This window comes from Colletotrichum paranaense (genome assembly GCF_030867605.1).
Source record: "Colletotrichum paranaense strain IMI 384185 chromosome Unknown Scaffold_3.1, whole genome shotgun sequence".
Taxonomy (NCBI): Eukaryota; Fungi; Ascomycota; class Sordariomycetes; order Glomerellales; family Glomerellaceae; genus Colletotrichum; species Colletotrichum paranaense.
Window position 1 is genome coordinate 3,949,874 of NW_026848961.1, and position 17,706 is coordinate 3,967,579.

General features: G+C 54.7%; 5 protein-coding genes across 5 annotated transcripts; 4 read left to right on the plus strand and 1 right to left on the minus strand.

Annotated features, from left to right (window-relative positions):
• Positions 1-1,599: 1,599 nt before the first annotated feature.
• CPAR01_04897 (acetyl esterase) lies at positions 1,600-2,710 on the plus strand (the record flags this gene model as incomplete). Its single annotated transcript, XM_060489177.1, has 2 exons — positions 1,600-2,566; positions 2,637-2,710. The coding sequence occupies 2 exons, from the start codon at positions 1,600-1,602 to the stop codon at positions 2,708-2,710; spliced, it is 1,041 nt and encodes a 346-aa protein (XP_060353383.1).
• Positions 2,711-3,513: 803 nt separating this feature from the next.
• On the plus strand, positions 3,514-4,077 carry CPAR01_04898 (uncharacterized protein; the record flags this gene model as incomplete). The annotated part of the gene is made up of 1 exon (XM_060489178.1): positions 3,514-4,077. One exon carries the CDS (start codon positions 3,514-3,516, stop codon positions 4,075-4,077), a length of 564 nt encoding a protein of 187 aa, XP_060353384.1.
• A 1,243-nt stretch (positions 4,078-5,320) lies between these two features.
• On the plus strand, positions 5,321-7,353 carry CPAR01_04899 (uncharacterized protein; the record flags this gene model as incomplete). Its single annotated transcript, XM_060489179.1, has 2 exons — positions 5,321-6,858; positions 6,921-7,353. The coding sequence occupies 2 exons, from the start codon at positions 5,321-5,323 to the stop codon at positions 7,351-7,353; spliced, it is 1,971 nt and encodes a 656-aa protein (XP_060353385.1).
• Positions 7,354-10,327: 2,974 nt separating this feature from the next.
• CPAR01_04900 (uncharacterized protein) lies at positions 10,328-10,693 on the minus strand (the record flags this gene model as incomplete). Its single annotated transcript, XM_060489180.1, has 2 exons — positions 10,328-10,488; positions 10,570-10,693. The coding sequence occupies 2 exons, from the start codon at positions 10,691-10,693 to the stop codon at positions 10,328-10,330; spliced, it is 285 nt and encodes a 94-aa protein (XP_060353386.1).
• Positions 10,694-11,204: 511 nt separating this feature from the next.
• CPAR01_04901 (TBC domain-containing protein) lies at positions 11,205-14,610 on the plus strand (the record flags this gene model as incomplete). Its single annotated transcript, XM_060489181.1, has 3 exons — positions 11,205-11,798; positions 11,856-12,466; positions 12,618-14,610. The coding sequence occupies 3 exons, from the start codon at positions 11,205-11,207 to the stop codon at positions 14,608-14,610; spliced, it is 3,198 nt and encodes a 1,065-aa protein (XP_060353387.1).
• Positions 14,611-17,706: the final 3,096 nt, after the last annotated feature.

The window sequence follows — 17,706 nt, forward strand, 5'->3', positions numbered from 1 at the left end:
GTGAGGATACTGAAGCGGAGTGAATCCTTATATCACCAGTTTCTCTCTCACTTGAGTACGATAGTTGACGTCGGGTTGAGTCAACTCTCGGCCACTGTAAACTGGGTCCCGACAGCTGGGCCCGCCGACCCCGGAGCCATACGTCGGCACCTGCCCGGGCCTAAGCGGGTTATCAAGAATGGCAATTGGCCAATGGGGGTTCGATATGTTGCCTCTGTCAATCATCCGAAAAAATCGATTTCTGAGATGCTCACAGGGCTCAGCGCAGATCGAGGCAACACTTGCGCGTGAAACCTGTAGGAATACTGATCGTGACCTGTTGCAATATCGGCTCAAAACAGGCACTCCGAAGCCGTCTAGCTCGGCATCGGCTCAATTTCAACGCGGGACATGGAGCAAAGTCTGAAGTGATGAAGCCGATTGATGATTTCAAGCCGCAAGTCAATGTTCGCAGACGACCTTAAGTGAGTACTGATTCGTCATACTTCTTATAATTCCAGGCTTCCCACAGAGCCGCAATTCTGATATCAAATGGACTGCATAGAGAATAAGCACTTAGATTCCCCTCCCCACGCAATTATGCAGTTGAATGAATGCATGCTCAAGTATGCTCTCAGGCTAACTCAAAAGCTTATTCGGATTCCCAAGTCAGCTTCATCCTCGTTTTCACCGGGCAGCATTCTGTGATCTTCACCATACTTACACAGCCGAGTCTTAGCATTTCGATTCAATTCGTCTTTGGGGCCAATGCCACTAGATTGAGCATGCATCTTGATCTTACCACTGACCAACCCGGACTTATGCCCCGCTCCTGGCCCGGGGTCGCGGGTCAACTGCCATCGCCTGCATTCAGCCTGAATATAGACGAGCACGCCAACACCACGGGTCTGGTCCAATTCCAAGCCAGTTTTTTTCTTGAATTACGGCAATGTCGGATGTTCATGTCGGTAGGTAGGAGAAAAACAAACAGGAAACCCCGCACAACCTATGTAGAATCCCTAGTTTGCATGACGAATAAGCCAAACAGCCCCCAACCCATTCTCCAAGGATCAAGAAGCATTTCCAACGTCGCGCCTCACCTGCCGGCCCTAGCTCCTCGCGTCGGCAGCTCGACAGAACCAAGCTAGTGCTGGACCGATGTGACGGGTATGGAGCTCGAGGATATGTTTTCCCCAACTTACCCCTCATCCATGATGATGATGGGATCTGGGGAAATTACAGATATTTGATATCTCTTCTACCGAACTCCGCATCATGCGGGTTCGTCACCGCTCTCCCGCCCTGTACGCGGGGGGAAAGCTCCTACTATCTACGATCCGGCCCATTTCATAGGCGGCCATTCTTCATCCGTCTCTGAATCGGTCGAGCTTCCCCCGCCCCTCCCGATCCTAGTGTCCCGGATGAAAGGACCTATGGTCCATCATGACGCAAGGATGTGAGGCTATGGGGGTCAAGCCATGGGTGAGAGCTATATGAACATCAATCCCCAGATACCGAAGCTATGGCGGTTGCTTATTCTGGTCCCCGCTGCCCTTCCTGACCTTTCGAAAGTGTCTGCCCGGCCGAGTGTTTTCGCCCTGCGAGTCTCTAACCGCCGTTATGCTTCCCCTCGTCATCGCAGCTCTGGCCTCGGTGGCTACGGCCTCCCAATGCGGTCTCAAAAAGTTTGAGAACCTAGTGGCCTTCGGCGACAGTTACACCGACGAAGGTCGGCTCTCGTACTTTATCAACAACAACGGCACGGCTCCCCCAGCCGGCACTCTGCTACCGCCGAGCAACTCGACTGCGAGCGGCGGCTATGCCTGGGGCCGGATCGCGGCCAACTCGACGGGAGCGAACTACTACGGCTACGCCGTCAGCGGCGCCACCTGCTCCAACAAGATCATATCGCGCGACTTCGCAGCCATCAAGCAGCCGTTTCCATCCGTGCTCGACTACGAGATACCGGCGTACAAGGCTGACACGGCCTTTGAGACGCTCTATCCGAACAGAAAGGCGGACAACACGGTCTACGCGCTCTGGATCGGCACAAACGACCTGGGCTACGGCGCGTTCCTCACCGACACCAACGCCGCCGGCACGACCATCTCCAGCTACGTGGACTGCATCTGGGAGGTCTTCGACAACGTCTACGAGACGGGCGGGCGCCACTTTGTCCTCTTGAACATCGCACCACTGGAGCAGTCGCCGCTGTACGCCGCGACGGGGCCGGGGAAAAGCGGGTTCGGGAACAGCCAGTTCTGGACCAACAAGACGGCGTACAATACGACGGAGACGGAGTTCAAGATGCTCGAGTACAGCACCAGCGTCAACACCATGTTTGACTACGGCGCGCCGTTCCACCTGCTCGTCAAGAAGCGCTGGCCCGGGGCGAGATTTTCAATCTTTGACGTGCACTCTCTGCTGCGGGACGTCCACGCCGACCCTTCGAGTTACCTATCGTCGCCTGCGAACGTGACGGCACCGTACCGGACCTGCGATGCAGTGACTAGGGCCTGCGTTGACTCGTCGGAGGCCAAGTCGAGCTTTTTGTGGTATGACGAGTTGCATCCTTCGGAACGTGCGGGTAAGTCTAGGGTGTTTAGCGGGCTCTTCTTTTTGTATGGATGTTGGGCTAACGGAAGTGATATCGAAAGACGAGATTATAGCGCAGAACTTCATCGACGTTGTGTACGGCAACTCGACGTACGGCACAACATATACGTCGTGAGGGCCTCGTATCCGGCCAGCTACTGTCGGGTGGGGTTTATGCTTGAAGGATCCATGGGCTGGTGGCAATGTTGGAGGTAAGATTAATGGGTAATGGGATGAAGCCTTTAGGATGTCTGTCTTGAGAGAACAAGAGTCGGCATGTAATGGTAGGAAATACAAGGAAGTCTAGGAACTGCAGGAAGGTCGATCTGGCCTGGTCCCTGACCTGGCATCAGGGCGTCTACTTAGCTTTCGGTGAAATACTAGGTACTTAAGGCTCCAGCAGGTACTGCGATGCCAGACCATGCGAGGTGCTTCGTCTAGCGGCAGACACCTTCCTAGTCTCGACATTTAGACGTATTCAGAGGTGCCATATCACATCACTGCAAAGCGATTCTCAATCTTCCCAGTGTGACTTTGAATCATGCTAGTCTCTTACTTGCAGGATGAATGCTCTCTGCTAATCAAATTCTCGAGCATCAACAAAGGTACGGCTACAAGGTACCGGTAGGTAATTGATTCAATCGTGCCTTCCATTATTCTTCAGAAGTTTGAGGAAGGGGAGGGAAGACATGACCCTTGCCGACTGCAGGCACATCCCTGTCATGTTGGAGTGGAGTCTTCGCTTTAGTCCAATCAAAGGGCAGTTTCGCCTCGGCTCTTCGACTGCTCGAATAACGTCCCGAGGTACGTACTGGCCACCTTTCGCACCTTCTGGGTTCCAAGCGCAGGTTCGCAACAGGTTTCCAATGACCCCGGCGCGTGCCCCCCTCCACCCCTTCCAAGAACGCCCCGCCGTTTCTCAAGCTCCCCCAAGGGCCCATGTGGAAAAGCAACGCAGGAAAATTCTGTTTCTGCCTTTCCACGTCCCTCTTGCCTATGAATGCCTGGTTGACACCTCACACAACACGACACACCGACACCCCGATATCTCGCTCGCTCGCTCCCTCACACACGCGGCTCCCTCATTTCTCACACACCCAGACAATATTAATCGCCGGATCGCAACTGGACTGGAACTCTAGACAAGGTTACCGCCGCGCCGCCACACCCGCTCTCACCTTTACCTCACCTCACCTCATCTCACCTTGCCTTACCGCACACCGACACACCGATACCGTGCCGTGCCGTTCCACGCCTGGCCTCCCTATCCGTACCTTACCTTACCTCTCTCTCTCTCCGCTTGATGCTCCACGCCCGCCGCCACTCACACCAAGGCCGAATCTGAGGTCCTTTCTGTTGTCCTGTCGTCGTGTCAAACGTACGCAAAGGGTTGCTTTGCGTCCTGTCCCTTCGCTTCCAACCGCACCCTACCGTGCCGTCTTGCGCCAGCCACCCACCCCTTCCGCTCTCCGCGTATCCTTCTATCTTACCTTTACTTTCTAAAAAGGTACCTACCGCGTGGGACCTTGCCAGCTTGCCTACCTTACGGATACTCCGTACCTTATCCAGCTCGACGTCGTTCCTGATTCAAGTGGCAGCCCGGCGCAGACTACCACCCGATTGCCATCTGCTTGCTCTAGTCTTGTCTCACCGGCCCGCGCTGTGGCACTTTTTGGGGACGCTCCTTGGCTCCTTCTTTACCAGATTGGACATTGTCAATCATCGAGCAATTACGGATACGCTTCTCACAATCCCTTCCTGCCTCATCTCTCACTGGCAACCTCTCATCTGGCGCCCCATCACTCCACGTCATCTCCCACCCATTACCCGTACCAAGCCCTTCACCCTTTCTCACCGTACCCATCTCATTCACTTTGGACCCCTGATTTCCACATTCTCACACCCCCGTGTGCTCTACTTCCCTCTACTTACCTACTGTACCTACTGAGAGGTTTACCTAAGGTAGTGGACGAGTACGGACGAGACCGAGACAAACAGGGCCGGCCTCATCCCAGCCCCCAGGTACCTTATACCACTACGCCATACCAAACAGCCAGGTACCCCCGAGTGCAGAGACAGGAACTGCTGGATTCGCTCCGTATGCATGGTTGTACCTTAATACGCAATACATCCATCATTGGCAAGTCGCAAGCCGATTCAATCCGCTCCTAGGCCAAAGAGTCTGGCTGTCAGTTCGCTCACAGTCTATCGAAGAGACAAGCCAGCCCATTGACGCCGGACGATACAACCCCTGTCCCCCACCGCTCATCACGCACGTCAAGCAGCAAGTAAACGAGCCAGTCATCCCGCCAGCCTAACAAACCTGCGGCCCGGACAGGCCAGGACCACCTCGCTTTACTCCACGCACTCCCCGCCGCCCGCCCGCCGTTCTTCTCTCTTGTTGCGATCGACTTGACGAAACGTCGCCCGCCCGCTACGGCCGCGCCTCTCCCTCACCTCCTCCGCCCAGTTTAGGCCAACCCAGTCCAACCCAGCCAAGCGCGAGACAACAAGCGAACCAGCCAGCCAGCCAGCCAGCCCGTGTCTGACCGAGTCTCAAGCCCGAGTCTGTTGCTACAGTACCTTATCCGTACGGATACACGCTCACGCTCTTCTCGACTAGGCCCCTTGGGACCCCCCCGTTCAACCTGTTCCTTGGGACCATCGCGTCAAGCAAGCCCCGTCCCCCCAAAACCATAATAATAATAATAGCTCCGCGCCCATCCTATCCCATCCCGTCCCAGCCATGTACGCTCCCGGCTACGGCTTCTCCAATGTCCCTCCGAACTTCAACACCAGCGCCCCACCTCCAAACCAGAACCCTCACATGCAGCCAGGCTCTGTCCCAACCCAGCCGGGCCAGCAGATGATGTACAACCCTAATCAATTCGCTGGTATGCCCGGAGGCCAGCCCGGCTTCGTCGGCGGTCCCAATCCCGCCATGATGTCGGGCGCTGGCCCTGCAGGCATGATGCAGAACGCCGGCATGCCACACATGGCTGCCAATGGTCAGAGTGAGCTCCCCCTTCCTTGCCCTGTCTTTGCCCGTGTGTGTGTCCACGTCTCGCCATCGGTCAGAGAGTCTCGTATCTGCGTCACGCCCTCTGATGCTGCCTCGTGGCAGCATGTATTGCCCGTCGATGATCGAGACAAAGATCGTGGTGCCACGAGATCGCGTCTGTCTTGCAGTCACTCCGTCACCATAGTCATCATCATCGTCAACGGACACCCGCCAAACGACATGGCACCACAGCATCTTCCAGCATCTATCCATGGGAACACGCGTTTGCTAACATCAATGTCTCTACTAGTGGGCTTCCAAAACCCTTACCAGGGCAATCCATACGGCGGCAACATGCCCGCGCCGGGCAGTCAACATCCCAACTTTGGAGGAATGCAAGGCTTCCCGATGAATGCGGCGGGGATGACGCCTCAACAACAGCAGCAGATGATGATGCAGCAGCGCATGCAAGCGCAGCAGGCACACCAGCAGCAGCAACAACAACACCAACAAGGGCAGGGACAAGGAAACCATGGAAACCAAGGCGGCATGCAGTTGGGCTCGACACCTCAGAGGCCGATGAGCGCGGCGCAAGGTGGACAAGGCTCTCCAAACAATGCGATGCAGCAACAGCAACAACAGCAGCATCAGCAGCACCAACCTCAACATCCCCAGAACCCTCAGCAGCAACACCAGCAGAACCAGCAACATCACCAGCAACAGCAGGGTCAGCAACAGCAGCCGCCACAATCGCAAAACCAGCAACAACAGCATCAGCAACAACAAGCTCAACATCAACAGCAACAACAGCAACACCAACAGCAGCAGCAGCAGCAGCAGCAACAACACCAACAGCAGCAAGCACAGCAACAACAACATCAGCAAAACCAGCCTCAACAACAACAACACGCGCAACAGCAACAGCAGCAGCACCATCCCACATCGCAACCTCAATCACATGGCCAGACTCCTGCGGCGTCAGCGCACCAGCACTCGGCTTCCATCGCGTCCGTGACGACCCCTCAGACCCCGACATTCCCTCAACATAACCAGAACCCGACTGCAAATGGCACATCGTCGGTATCGACGCCACTTAGTCCCGGCAGCGAGTCCCGCGAACAGGAGAGGTTTTCACTGTTGTTGGAGATCAATCAAGAGCTGTTGTTCGAGTCGATGCAGTTGCAACACACGCTAAGTGAGTTGAAGAAAGAGACACCAGGAGAAGGAGATCAGGCGAGGAAACCGACCCAAGAAGAAGGGTCGGTTCAGCAGGACTACAGCCAGTAAGTCACTAAGACAGACATGAGATGGAAAACAAAGGAATACTGACACTTTTCTTTCACAGTTGCATGCGACGACTTCAAGCGAATCTCGCATACCTAGCCGCTTTGGCCGATCGCAAGGGAAACGTCCAGGTTCCTCCATCGCCCGCTTACCTATCCTCCCCGCCACTGAATATGGCGCTCAAGATCCGAAACTCAACTCCGCCAGGCGACATTCCCGAGAACAATCCAGACCCGATGACAGACCGCGAGGAACGATCCAAATACCTATCTGAGCTGTACAGAAAGCTTCAAGCGCTGTTTCCAAATGCGGACCCCAAGAAGGAGCCACCGTTCCAGGCCGCGGGCCGCCCTCAGGGTCAACCGGGGCAGCAGGGACAAGGTCAGCGGCCGCCGAGCCACCACGCGAGCCCCGCCATGGCTCAAGCTCAACGGCCCATGCAAATGCAGAACATGCCCGGAGCACATCAGCAGCAGGGCATGTCTCTATCATGATCAAGGCGTGAGGAAGCGACATGGATCGGACTCGGCCATTGGGTAACATGGTGGCGTTCAGGACCCTAGGGAGATGTATAAAAGAAAAATAAGTCACAGTTTTTGGCGCGGGTGGCGGGTTCTCCCGCTGGCGCCCTCTACGTTGGAGAGCCATAGCTGGAGATGTCCGCTACAAACTTTGTTGCGTTTGGAGCTGTACGAGGTGCAATCGCGCGGCGTTTGATGGATTTAGAGGAGGCCGTCAGCCAAGTTTGCATAGACTATACTCTTTGGAGCCGATGGAGTTGCGGCATACTGTGTGTTATATAGGTCGGCATAGGGGAAGCACATTGGCTCGAAAGAGGTGGATGAGACGAATTGAAGATTGGATAATCAAAGGGCAGGGGCTATGTTGTCTTGTGAATTGTCACTGATGTGTGTGCTTATTGGATCCTCGCGACCCCAGGATCGGATATGTTCTGACTCGGGCCGGTGACAACCGATACCGAGACAGCTTCATCGACGGCCGTGCCATTCTATGCGGTTTGTTGCGGTTGTACAGACATTAACTAACACAACGCGATGAAGTCATTCATGGATGTGTATCATTGAGAGAGAGGCATATGTGCCAACACCATCGAATTGTCTTAACTTGGATGATATTCACGATCGTATTAGGATAGATCGAGATATATTTTATGTATACGATAATCTCTCGATACCAACATATCTCTATCTATAGAGTCTATGGAGAGGTGCGCTTGGGGCTTGCGCAAGGACAACAGGCAGGTGGTGTAAGGAGAACCTCATAATCCCGCGCCACGGCAGGTTTTGTATCTGACGCTGTCTGTCCCGAGTGAATGGCATACTCTTACACGTCTGTGGGTTTTCCGAAGGGCCGTGGGCTGGAGCTATGGTACGGTGCCACTGGCCCCCCCCCCCCTGCTGTCCCATCGTTATGAAAAAGGATTTGGGATATGCAGACTCTGGATGGAAGCTACGGGATCTGAACCGTAGTGTCTGTGTGTACATGGAATTCGGAAATGCAAGAAAGTCTCATGGTGGCAATATTGAGAGTTTAGGCAGCGGAGATACGTAGTGATGGCATTCTCTGTACCTGCGCGGATACGCATGTTGCGTGTATGCGTACCATGCCTTGTCTACGAAGTGTACATCTTTTGTGGATCGTGGATATCCAACAGGTTTACGGATGCTGTGAAGTCACTGTAGTACGAAGGCTGAAGCCGAGGAAGGACCCCTTGGACCGCTCGTTGGGCTGGGCGTTTGTGGATGCGGTTGGGTACTCGGTAATACCCGGCAAATGGGAGGAGGGAAGAGAAGAAAATCACGAAATGATGAACAGAGTGGAACCCGAAAGCTCCCCGCCGGCGTGTTTAATCCCAGCGTTTGTCATTCAGCCTTCTACTTCGTAGATGTTAGACTCTGGACTGGAGGATGGGTTGGGAGATGACGGAAATGTGCCTGCCGTCGTGCAGCACGCGTGGAAGCTTGTTTCTGTGCAGGTGTGCTGCAGCTTGCAGGAGGGGGGGGTGGAGCATGGCCCGTGATTGGATTGCTGACGGGTGCTAGCGGTCCCGTACCTTGCAGAAAGTGGCTGCTTGTTTTTTCCCCCCACGCGTGCCTTTTTTTGCTGCTAATTTCGTCTGAGCTTTCGAGATGATTTGTTGTATTTTCTCTTGGGTTGGTCTGGCCAGCCACGGTCTAACAGATAGATAGCTATTGGTCCTTTGTTTCGTTGGCGGTGTTGATCCTTTTTGACCGTTGGTGCTAGAAATAGGGGGTTTGGTGATAGGAATTGCCATACTCCGTACAATTGATGCTGTTCATGATCAAGCGAGGTACGGATACCCAGGTAGGCGAGCGACGAGCGGCGAAGTGATGTAAACAGTTCCCGGGTTACACGTCAGACAAGAGGGCGAATGAGCGCGTAGGATTCGCGGTTTTTCGTTTGTGAACCCTTACCCCCGGTGCCCGCCCCCTTGGGAAATTGAGTTCCCCTCTCTTGCTATCCGGTTCATATGAAAATGTTGTCATCAATTAAAACGCTTCTTACCCGGGCATCGCGTCGTTTGTCAACTCGCTCCATGGCGTCCGAGGCTGCCTAGCTGCATTCTGGGCAATAGTCATCCGTGGACACACTTCGTACATGCATAGGTAGTATCTTGTTTGCGAGCTCCCTTTCTCTCATGACCGCCCTGTGATGTGACCATTGAATTCCATACCCAAACGATGAAAGGGAAGCATGCAAGTGGAAAGAACATGCCACAGCAGGGCTCTAGGTATCATCTATCCGTAGTTCCCTTTCCCCAGCATGGATTCCCGAGTCCCCCTTTGACCGCTCACTTCATTCCAGACCAGTCGAGATTCGCCCAATCCCCATTGCCAACGCAACCCAATCTCATCTGATCATCACCCCTCTGCCTTGCCCCCTGTCGCACATCCCGCATTCTTTCGTATGTGCCTATTCATCAGACCAAGACTTTTTTACTACCCTGTGAGACCACTACTCCGTACTGCAACACCACCACCACCAAAAAGCCGCCACCAAGCCCTTGGGGATCGACCGGGCTTGGAAACAAACGCCACCTGGTATCCGCGGTGATCTTAGCTAAACCACACTCGAGCTTCCCAAGCTATCCGCGCTAGAATAGGCGAACTCTTTGGCCCTGGCAACGTCTGAACTGCCACTGCCTGACTGCTCAGCTGTGGCTGCCTCTTTCTCTCGTTCGGATCTTTCAGTGACCGCCTCCCCCTTCCCAAGTCCACGTCTCCCGGTGGCACAGGGCCTGTCTGTAGTAGTAAATCCAAAGTGCAAGTGGAGGAAGTACCTACGGATTACAGAGGGAGAAGCTGCCCGCTGCTGCCCTGCGGAGTACTCTGCAAGAATAGACTGAGGTGCTATCCAGGAGATTCGAGAGGCTGCAATTGCCAGTCCATCGGCATCCACCTACCCTGGGCCGCCCACCCCAGCGTTTCAGCGTCCTTGGCCCCTCGATGAAACGACATAACCACAGGAGCACTTGACCAAGTTGACTGACACGCCTGCAGGCCCAATCCCAATCTCAATCCCCTCCTGTCGCCGTCCAATCCTTTCTTGATTCTTCCAGGTTGACTCTTCCAAGCTCCCGGTTCTCCCTCCAGTTCCCATTCAATCCCTCAAAGTTCGCCCTTTGCCCTCTCGACTGTCCCAGGCTTACCTACTCATCATCCTCCCCCCGACTTCGCTCGTGGCTCTTCCAAGGAGGCTGCCCATCTGTGGATTCCCCCCCGTTTTCTTTTTTCCCCCTCCCGCTGCTGCGCTGCCGTGTCGTTCGTTACTCGATACCCCCTGGCTCTCCATTGAACAAGGAAACCGTTGGAGGAGATATTTCGGGACCCAAAGCCACACCCACCCGCCGTTGCAGCAAGCAGCAGCCAGCCAGTCACTTTGTTGGACACAACCACCACCCGCACCGAGTCTTGCTCTCTCTGCTTGCTGTGTTACCGCTGCCAACCTTGTGCACATCCCTGATCATCCGCATTGCTTGTGGCTTTTCAACTCATTCTCCTGCCGCTCGCCCTCCTCCCCCCTACCCCGTACGCAATTCATTGGGTACGACAGTCTTTGGGCTCGCGAGCCGCCCACCGAGAACGTTGAACCACATCGAGCTTCGAATTCGGGGAACTTGTCGAGAGACGAGATTGGCCTGCGATTTTATGAGTCTTGGAAACAGGGCCACGGCCGCGCGCACTTGTCGTCGTTGACCGTCCTACACGCATACTGTAGGATCACCTTCGACGAGTCCACATTCCAGTCCCTACTGTGATTTCTTGTTGCGAAAACACCAATCAAGCAGCCGGGCGGCCTGGCCATGGACCTGGCGCTGCAGCAACGGGATGAGGTCGACCACAACACCGAGCTGACGCATGCCAAACCCGACACGAGACCCGCTGCCGCCAACGCCAACGCCAACCAAGACGACGACGACCACCGGGAGACGACGCCCAAGATGTTGGCCCACGATTCCATGGTCACTGTCAGGCTTTCCGAGCCGCCTACTCTGACCCTCGACACCAATGTTGGCCCCGATTCACCCCCGAGGAGGAGACCTAGCACTGTCAAGATTGAAAAGCTTCCCTTCCCGACAGAGACGCTAGAGGTCAAGGCTCAGAATCAGCCAGAGGACGAGACCGACGACACGCCACCCAGCGACCCTACGACGCCGTTACCTGTTACGAACGCTACTCGGAATCTTCAAGACGAGCTTGTGGACTGCGAGGACGAGGCCGAAGAAGAGGGAGACCGCATCACTTCACTACCAGCTAGGGGAACCCTACTCGAGACGCCCATAGAATTTAAGAGGCCCGTGGTGGACGAAGCTGAAGAAGAGGACGAGGAGGAAGTCAATTGGGACGAACTGCAGAAATCCGAAGCACAAGAACCTAGGGACGCGGATACAGACAGAGTAAGTGCATGCTGTGGCTACTCCAACAGTAACTTTGTCGAGGCTCACAGTTCCTAGTCTACAGCCATGTTGCTGGCCATGCTAGAGCAGGAAAACGATAAGTTGGCGACGAACCCCAAGACCATCAAAGTTCAAGCCGTGGAACAAGTGGCCACTTCCAATCGCCCGAGACCGCCATCAATGGCACAATTACGACACATGGTCCACGGGCCAACGCCACCGGCATTGCGATACTCGATGCTCCCGCCGCCACCAATGACCGATCTCGAGTTTTACGCCGCATTGGTCAAGGACTATCAACAGACGGCAGCTCGATTGCCAACGCTTCTATCGAACAAGATACGCAAAGGCATCCCCCCTCCGCTACGAGGCGTTGTATGGCAAAGCATGGCAGGCGCAAGAGATTCCGCACTCGAGGAGCAGTACGAGCGATTCACGGGCGAGTCGAGTCCCTACGAGCCCATTATCGGCAAGGACCTTGGTCGGAGTTTCCCTGGAGTCGACATGTTTCGCGACCCCGAGGGCGACGGACAACGCATGCTCGGCCGGGTTCTCAAATGCTTCAGTCTCTACGATACGAAAATTGGTTACTGTCAAGGGCTGGCTTTTCTTGTTGGCCCTCTCTTGATGCACATGCCCGATAAACAGGCATTTTGTGTTTTAGTCCGGTACGTGTCAAAATCCCAAAAAGCAAACCCGACCAGCCGCCCGACCCCCCTCACCCGATTTCCTGGGAAAAGGGGTCCGAGAGAAAAAGCAAAACAAGGTTTCGATGCAAATGCAAATGCAACGTTGAGGCTAACATGTTGAGATGGGCAGATTGATGGAACGATATGATCTGCGAAGCTGTTTCCTGCCAGACCTGTCAGGACTGCATGTCCGCATCTACCAGTTTCGAGAGCTTCTTCGAGAGCACATGACACCAGTATCGAACCATCTGGAGGAATTGCAAGTCGATCCGGCGTACGTTTCACAATGGTTCCTCAGCTTTTTTGCTGTTACATGTCCCCTGCCGATGCTGTTTCGCATCTACGATGTCATCTTTGCCGAGGGGGCCCCGGAGACCCTGATGCGGGTCGCCCTATCCCTGATGCAGAAGAATCAAGCCCGGATTTTAGCGTGCACCGAGCTCGAGGATGTCATGCAACTTCTCCTTTCGAGGGGTCTGTGGGATTGCTACCATTACAACGCAGATGAATTTGTGCAAGACTTTGTCAGTTTATCGGGCGTTGTCACCAGAGAGACATTGCTACAGTTGGAGCAGGGGTACAGAGACGCGCAAATTGCTAGCGCTAATGCGGCGCGTTCCTCCGACGTGACCACTGCAGCCTCCCGATTCCTCGGCCGCATTTGGGCTTCCTCCACCATCATCTCCCCGAAGTCCTCCTCCACCCTCAGCCCGGGCCTCACCGCTCCGTCACGGCCTTTGAGCATGCTGCGCAGGAGCACATCGAAGCAGAGCCTGGCCTCCACCCTCAATTCGATGGAAGCCAGCTCCGTCAGCGTTCTCAGTTCTGCATCCACCGAAGCCACCACCGTCTCCCGAGATTCATCAAACACCGACAGCGCATCCATCCGCGAATCGACGCCCATCCCTAGCGGCGGCAAGGCCTTCAATGGCGGCAAGAACAACAAGGAGAATGCACTGCACACCCAGATCGAAGACCTCCTCACTGCATTGACCGAATTGCAACGAAACCATGCATCGCTCGCAAACGAACTCCAAAAGGAACGGGAACAGCGCGAGGACGATAAGCAGGCCGTCCGGTCGCTACTGGACGGTCTGCGCAAGAAGGCCAGCAACGACTCTGTCGGTACCGATGCGAGCGTCGATACTCTCAAGGCGACCGATGACCCCGCAAATGAGGCACGCGAGGGAGGCGAGGGAGATGTGTCCACTGCCAAGACAGGCGAGCAAGATACCCCGTCACCAGGAGACCTATCACAACTCCTCGATAATGTCGAAGAACGATTTGGGCGCCATGGCGGCGTCGGCGTCGAACGCAGAATGTCCAGAGGCGAATCCAAATCGCAAATGCAACAGGAATTGCAGCAACTCAAGGACCAGCTCGCCAGCGCGGTATCACAGTCTCAGGACTACAACCGAAAAATGCACGACCTAGAACAAGAAATTACAACACTTAAGGATCAAGTGCGGGAATCCCACTCGCATACACGCATCTTGCACCAGGACAAACAGCGACTGGAGAAGCAAATACACACGATGAGAGCGCGGGCATCCGCCGCCGGTGCGGAGAGTAATACTCAGCCCGATGGTGATTCGCCTGTGAGGAAGAGTTCTGCTAGTGGTGCGAGCGGCTTGAGAGAGTTGAAGCTTGGTAGGAGCAAGTCAACCCCGTCCCAAGCTGGATCGATATTCAGCAAGCGTTCCTCGTCAATGCCGAAGCCTCACGACTCGACGCCACCACCGGCTACACAGGCGCCGCCTCCCGTGCCGGCTCCGCCACCGACGGATGACCAGCACGAGGCGTTGCTGTTGGAGCTTGTGCAGGCCAAGACTTCCGAAGCTATCGCCAGGCAAGAGGCCGAAGAGACGAAACAGAAGCTTGAGAGCTTAAGAAAGGCATACAGCCTCGTTACTGGAGAGGCAGCACAGGCACAACCTGCAGCAACGGCGGCAGGAGCGGCAGCGTCAGCGGCCATGGGCGTATTTGGTCGCCTCACGGGAGCAGCGGCAGAGCCCGTCAAGCCCGTCAAGCCTGCCACGCCGACGCCCGCCCCAGCAGCAGCAGCAGCAGCCGCAGCAGCTCCCGCGCCCGCGGCGGGAGGCTTCTGGGGTTGGAGGAGATAACCAGGACCCTGTTCGACCTCTTTCATGATCACATCGGCGTTCCAAACCACAACAAAATTAGAGGAGCATTCGGAGCATCTAGATTATTTTGCATTCTGGTTCTTGCAACGGGTACCAGGCCCGTCTGCTTGTCACACCTTCATCACTGCATTCGGAAAGACAGGGCAAGATGGCGGCTTTTTGCATCTGTGGAAGTAGGCCTGCTCCACGCCTGGAGGAGCATTCTTTTTCTTCTTCTTTTCGAAACACAACCCATTGCACGGCATTGGCATTCTAGACTGTTTACTGATTTTTATTATTCCATTCATACCATTCATGGCATCGGAGTTGAAGAAAGGGCACTTTCCAGACCCCGACGGCGGGAGCGGACGGATTATCGTCTCCGCCCTTTATGAAACTAGGGATGCCCGCCGGCCCCATTTGTTTGTTTTCAAAATCCTCTCTCCTCCTCCTTCCCCCCTCATGAGCAGGGAGGGATTTGGAGGTTGTATCGGAGGAGCAGGACCTTTTTTTGTCAAAATACAGATAGTATCAGAATACCAGTGGGAAAGAAATTCAGAGTCATGAAGGGATAATCAACCAATACCATGAATCAATCCACGATACGCTGCAAAGTGACTGCCAATGTGTCCTCTCCTGAGTAGATTAGCTACAAGGCGATCTCCATAGCATCTGGAAAGTAGAGCTGTAAAAGTGCAAAGCTACCCTTATCAGTGGTCTGTGAGTTCAACACCCCCATGCCCATGCCCATGGGGGGGGGGGGGATGGGGACTGGAAAAGGCGAACCCCTTTTTCTTTTGACCCGTTTGGGCAACATCGTGGGTCCTTGATGTTGCATCTGCAGCAGTTTTGGGTTTGCTTGGCTTTTGGGTGACCCATGTCGTGAGTTAGGTATCTGTTCTGTCTGTGCTTGGGACCACCCTCCAAAGTGTGGCGGTGCGGTGCTGCGATGGTAGGATGGTGTTGTTTTCACATGTGATAGCTGTGGCGCAGGAGACTGATTTATTTACTTTATACACTACCCTAAGAAAAAAAAGCTGGGATGTTGCTGGTTTGGCGTGCATGTTGCCGTGGTAAGAGTGGATTTCGATGCTCTGTTTACTATCTTTTTTTTTTTTTTTTCCTTCTCTTCTGATATTCGTTGTCTAAGAGACTGATGGGTCACTTTTGGTGATGGAGAATATCGACGCTCTGGTCAGCTTTTTTTTCTTTCCGTTTGGTGGTGGTGTGTGTTTGACCGAGACATTCTCGCTCGCATGGGAGGGTTTTGTAAGCCCTTTTATTCGGCTGGATAGATGCAGCAGCCACGACTACCTTACCGTAAGGTAGATTACAAAAGTGGTACATGTGGTCCCGTGAAGAAGCATACCTTAGCTCTAGTGTTGACTTGTCACTTGGAAAAAGACATGTCAAGTGTCAAGTGACAAAATGAAGAACACGGTCTCTGTCAAAACCCATCCATCGCCTTATCAGGGTCCGGTGGCAGCGTTTGGCACGTGTAGAGAAGGGTAGCTGGGGGAGCTGGGGCACGTGCCGCAAAGACCGGGCGTTCAGGTCTGATTCACGGCCGGCGCGGTAGAGAGGACGGACGGCCGGTGCGGGCTACGACTGATGTTATTTTGTGGCTTGCCTGTGCTTGAATGGCAAGTAATGGAAAGGATGGGTTCGTCTGATGGCTGTAGCTTCATTTGCAACGGCGAGCTGGCGTGTGAGCGTTGCTGGCGGCGGGGATCATAACGAAGTCAAGGAAGCCCTAGCTGTCGTATCTCAGAGGCTATGAGTGATGTGCTGGCAGGTCGTCAGCTTTCAGATGTGCTCGGGATGTCCTGGATCCAAAGGTTGGGCGTCTGAGCAACGGATAAGAAGGCTCTTTGAAGTTGTAATGTACGGGAGGGTCGAGGTGATATCGTGAGTTTTTTTTTTCTTGTGGTTGCTTGGGAGTGGTGGAGGGGCTGAAAGTGGACGGGCCACACGGCGGCGCTAGGGAGTGGGTAGCTTGTGTGTTGCTTGTGAAGCTAGGACCAGGCTCGATCATCGTGGGTACCAAAAGTAACAAAAGTGAGTACGCAGTAGTAGGTATGCTTCTCCAACCTCTTTGAGTAATGTGCCACGAGAGGAGGGTTGGGTGAATGAACAGGCTGGCTTCTTTGGTAACGACGTAACCTGGAACGGGAATCACGGTGGCTTGCGTGCGTGGCCCGTCTGCAGTTGTGGCACGGTAATGAGGACACAACGAACGGCCTGGCGCAAAGGTGAAGAGACTGAGAGAGAGGAGGGTGGCGGGCAGCTTGCATCAGATATCAGCGAGATGCCATGGTTTCAGGATTTCCAGGATTTTGAGGTGATCCCTGGTCGCTTCAGCCGCTGCAGTCATTAGGTAGTGTAGAATACCTAGTGGGCAGCTAATTCTAGACCTCTGTGAGCAGGAAAGAAGGCTGGCAGCAATGGGAGGAAGAGAGAGGAAAATGCAGGAGCACGTCACATGCCTGCTGCATAACTAGCGGCCAACGAGGGACGCTACGCAGTGGGATGACGCCAAAGACGGAGGGAAGACTGACATGATACTTCGTCATTGGCGGACACGGCGTAGCAATTGTATGGCGGCAGAGCCCCTTGGAGCGCGTCTTGGGGGGCGCCTAGGGAGGTAGTCCGTAGGTACCGAGCGATTGGTTGCTGTGGCATAGCTTTTGCGTCATCACAGGTCGGAAACCAAGCTGGGCACGCAGTACCTACGCAGTACGCAGCAACTTGACGGGCACTAGCCACACCCCGACCCGCCGCCCCTCTTTTTTTGTCGTTCCCCGTCTGCGTGCTGCGTGCGCTCGCCAGTCTCTCTCTCTCTCTCCACTATGCAGTCATTGGTATTCGTGCTGCAGTGCGATACCTTGAGTAGGTGTTCGTATACGGAGTACCGGTGGTGTAGGAAATGGTGTAGGACGAGCAGTACTACGGGGTATCTTTGACGGGAGTGTGAAATAAGGGAGAGAAAGCTCCTCTACGTGGGTCTTTTCCCGGCTAGTAGGTCCTGTTTGGGAGAAAACAGCGTCACTGCCTCTTGCCAAATTCCCAGACGGGACGGAGGTGACGGACTGATGG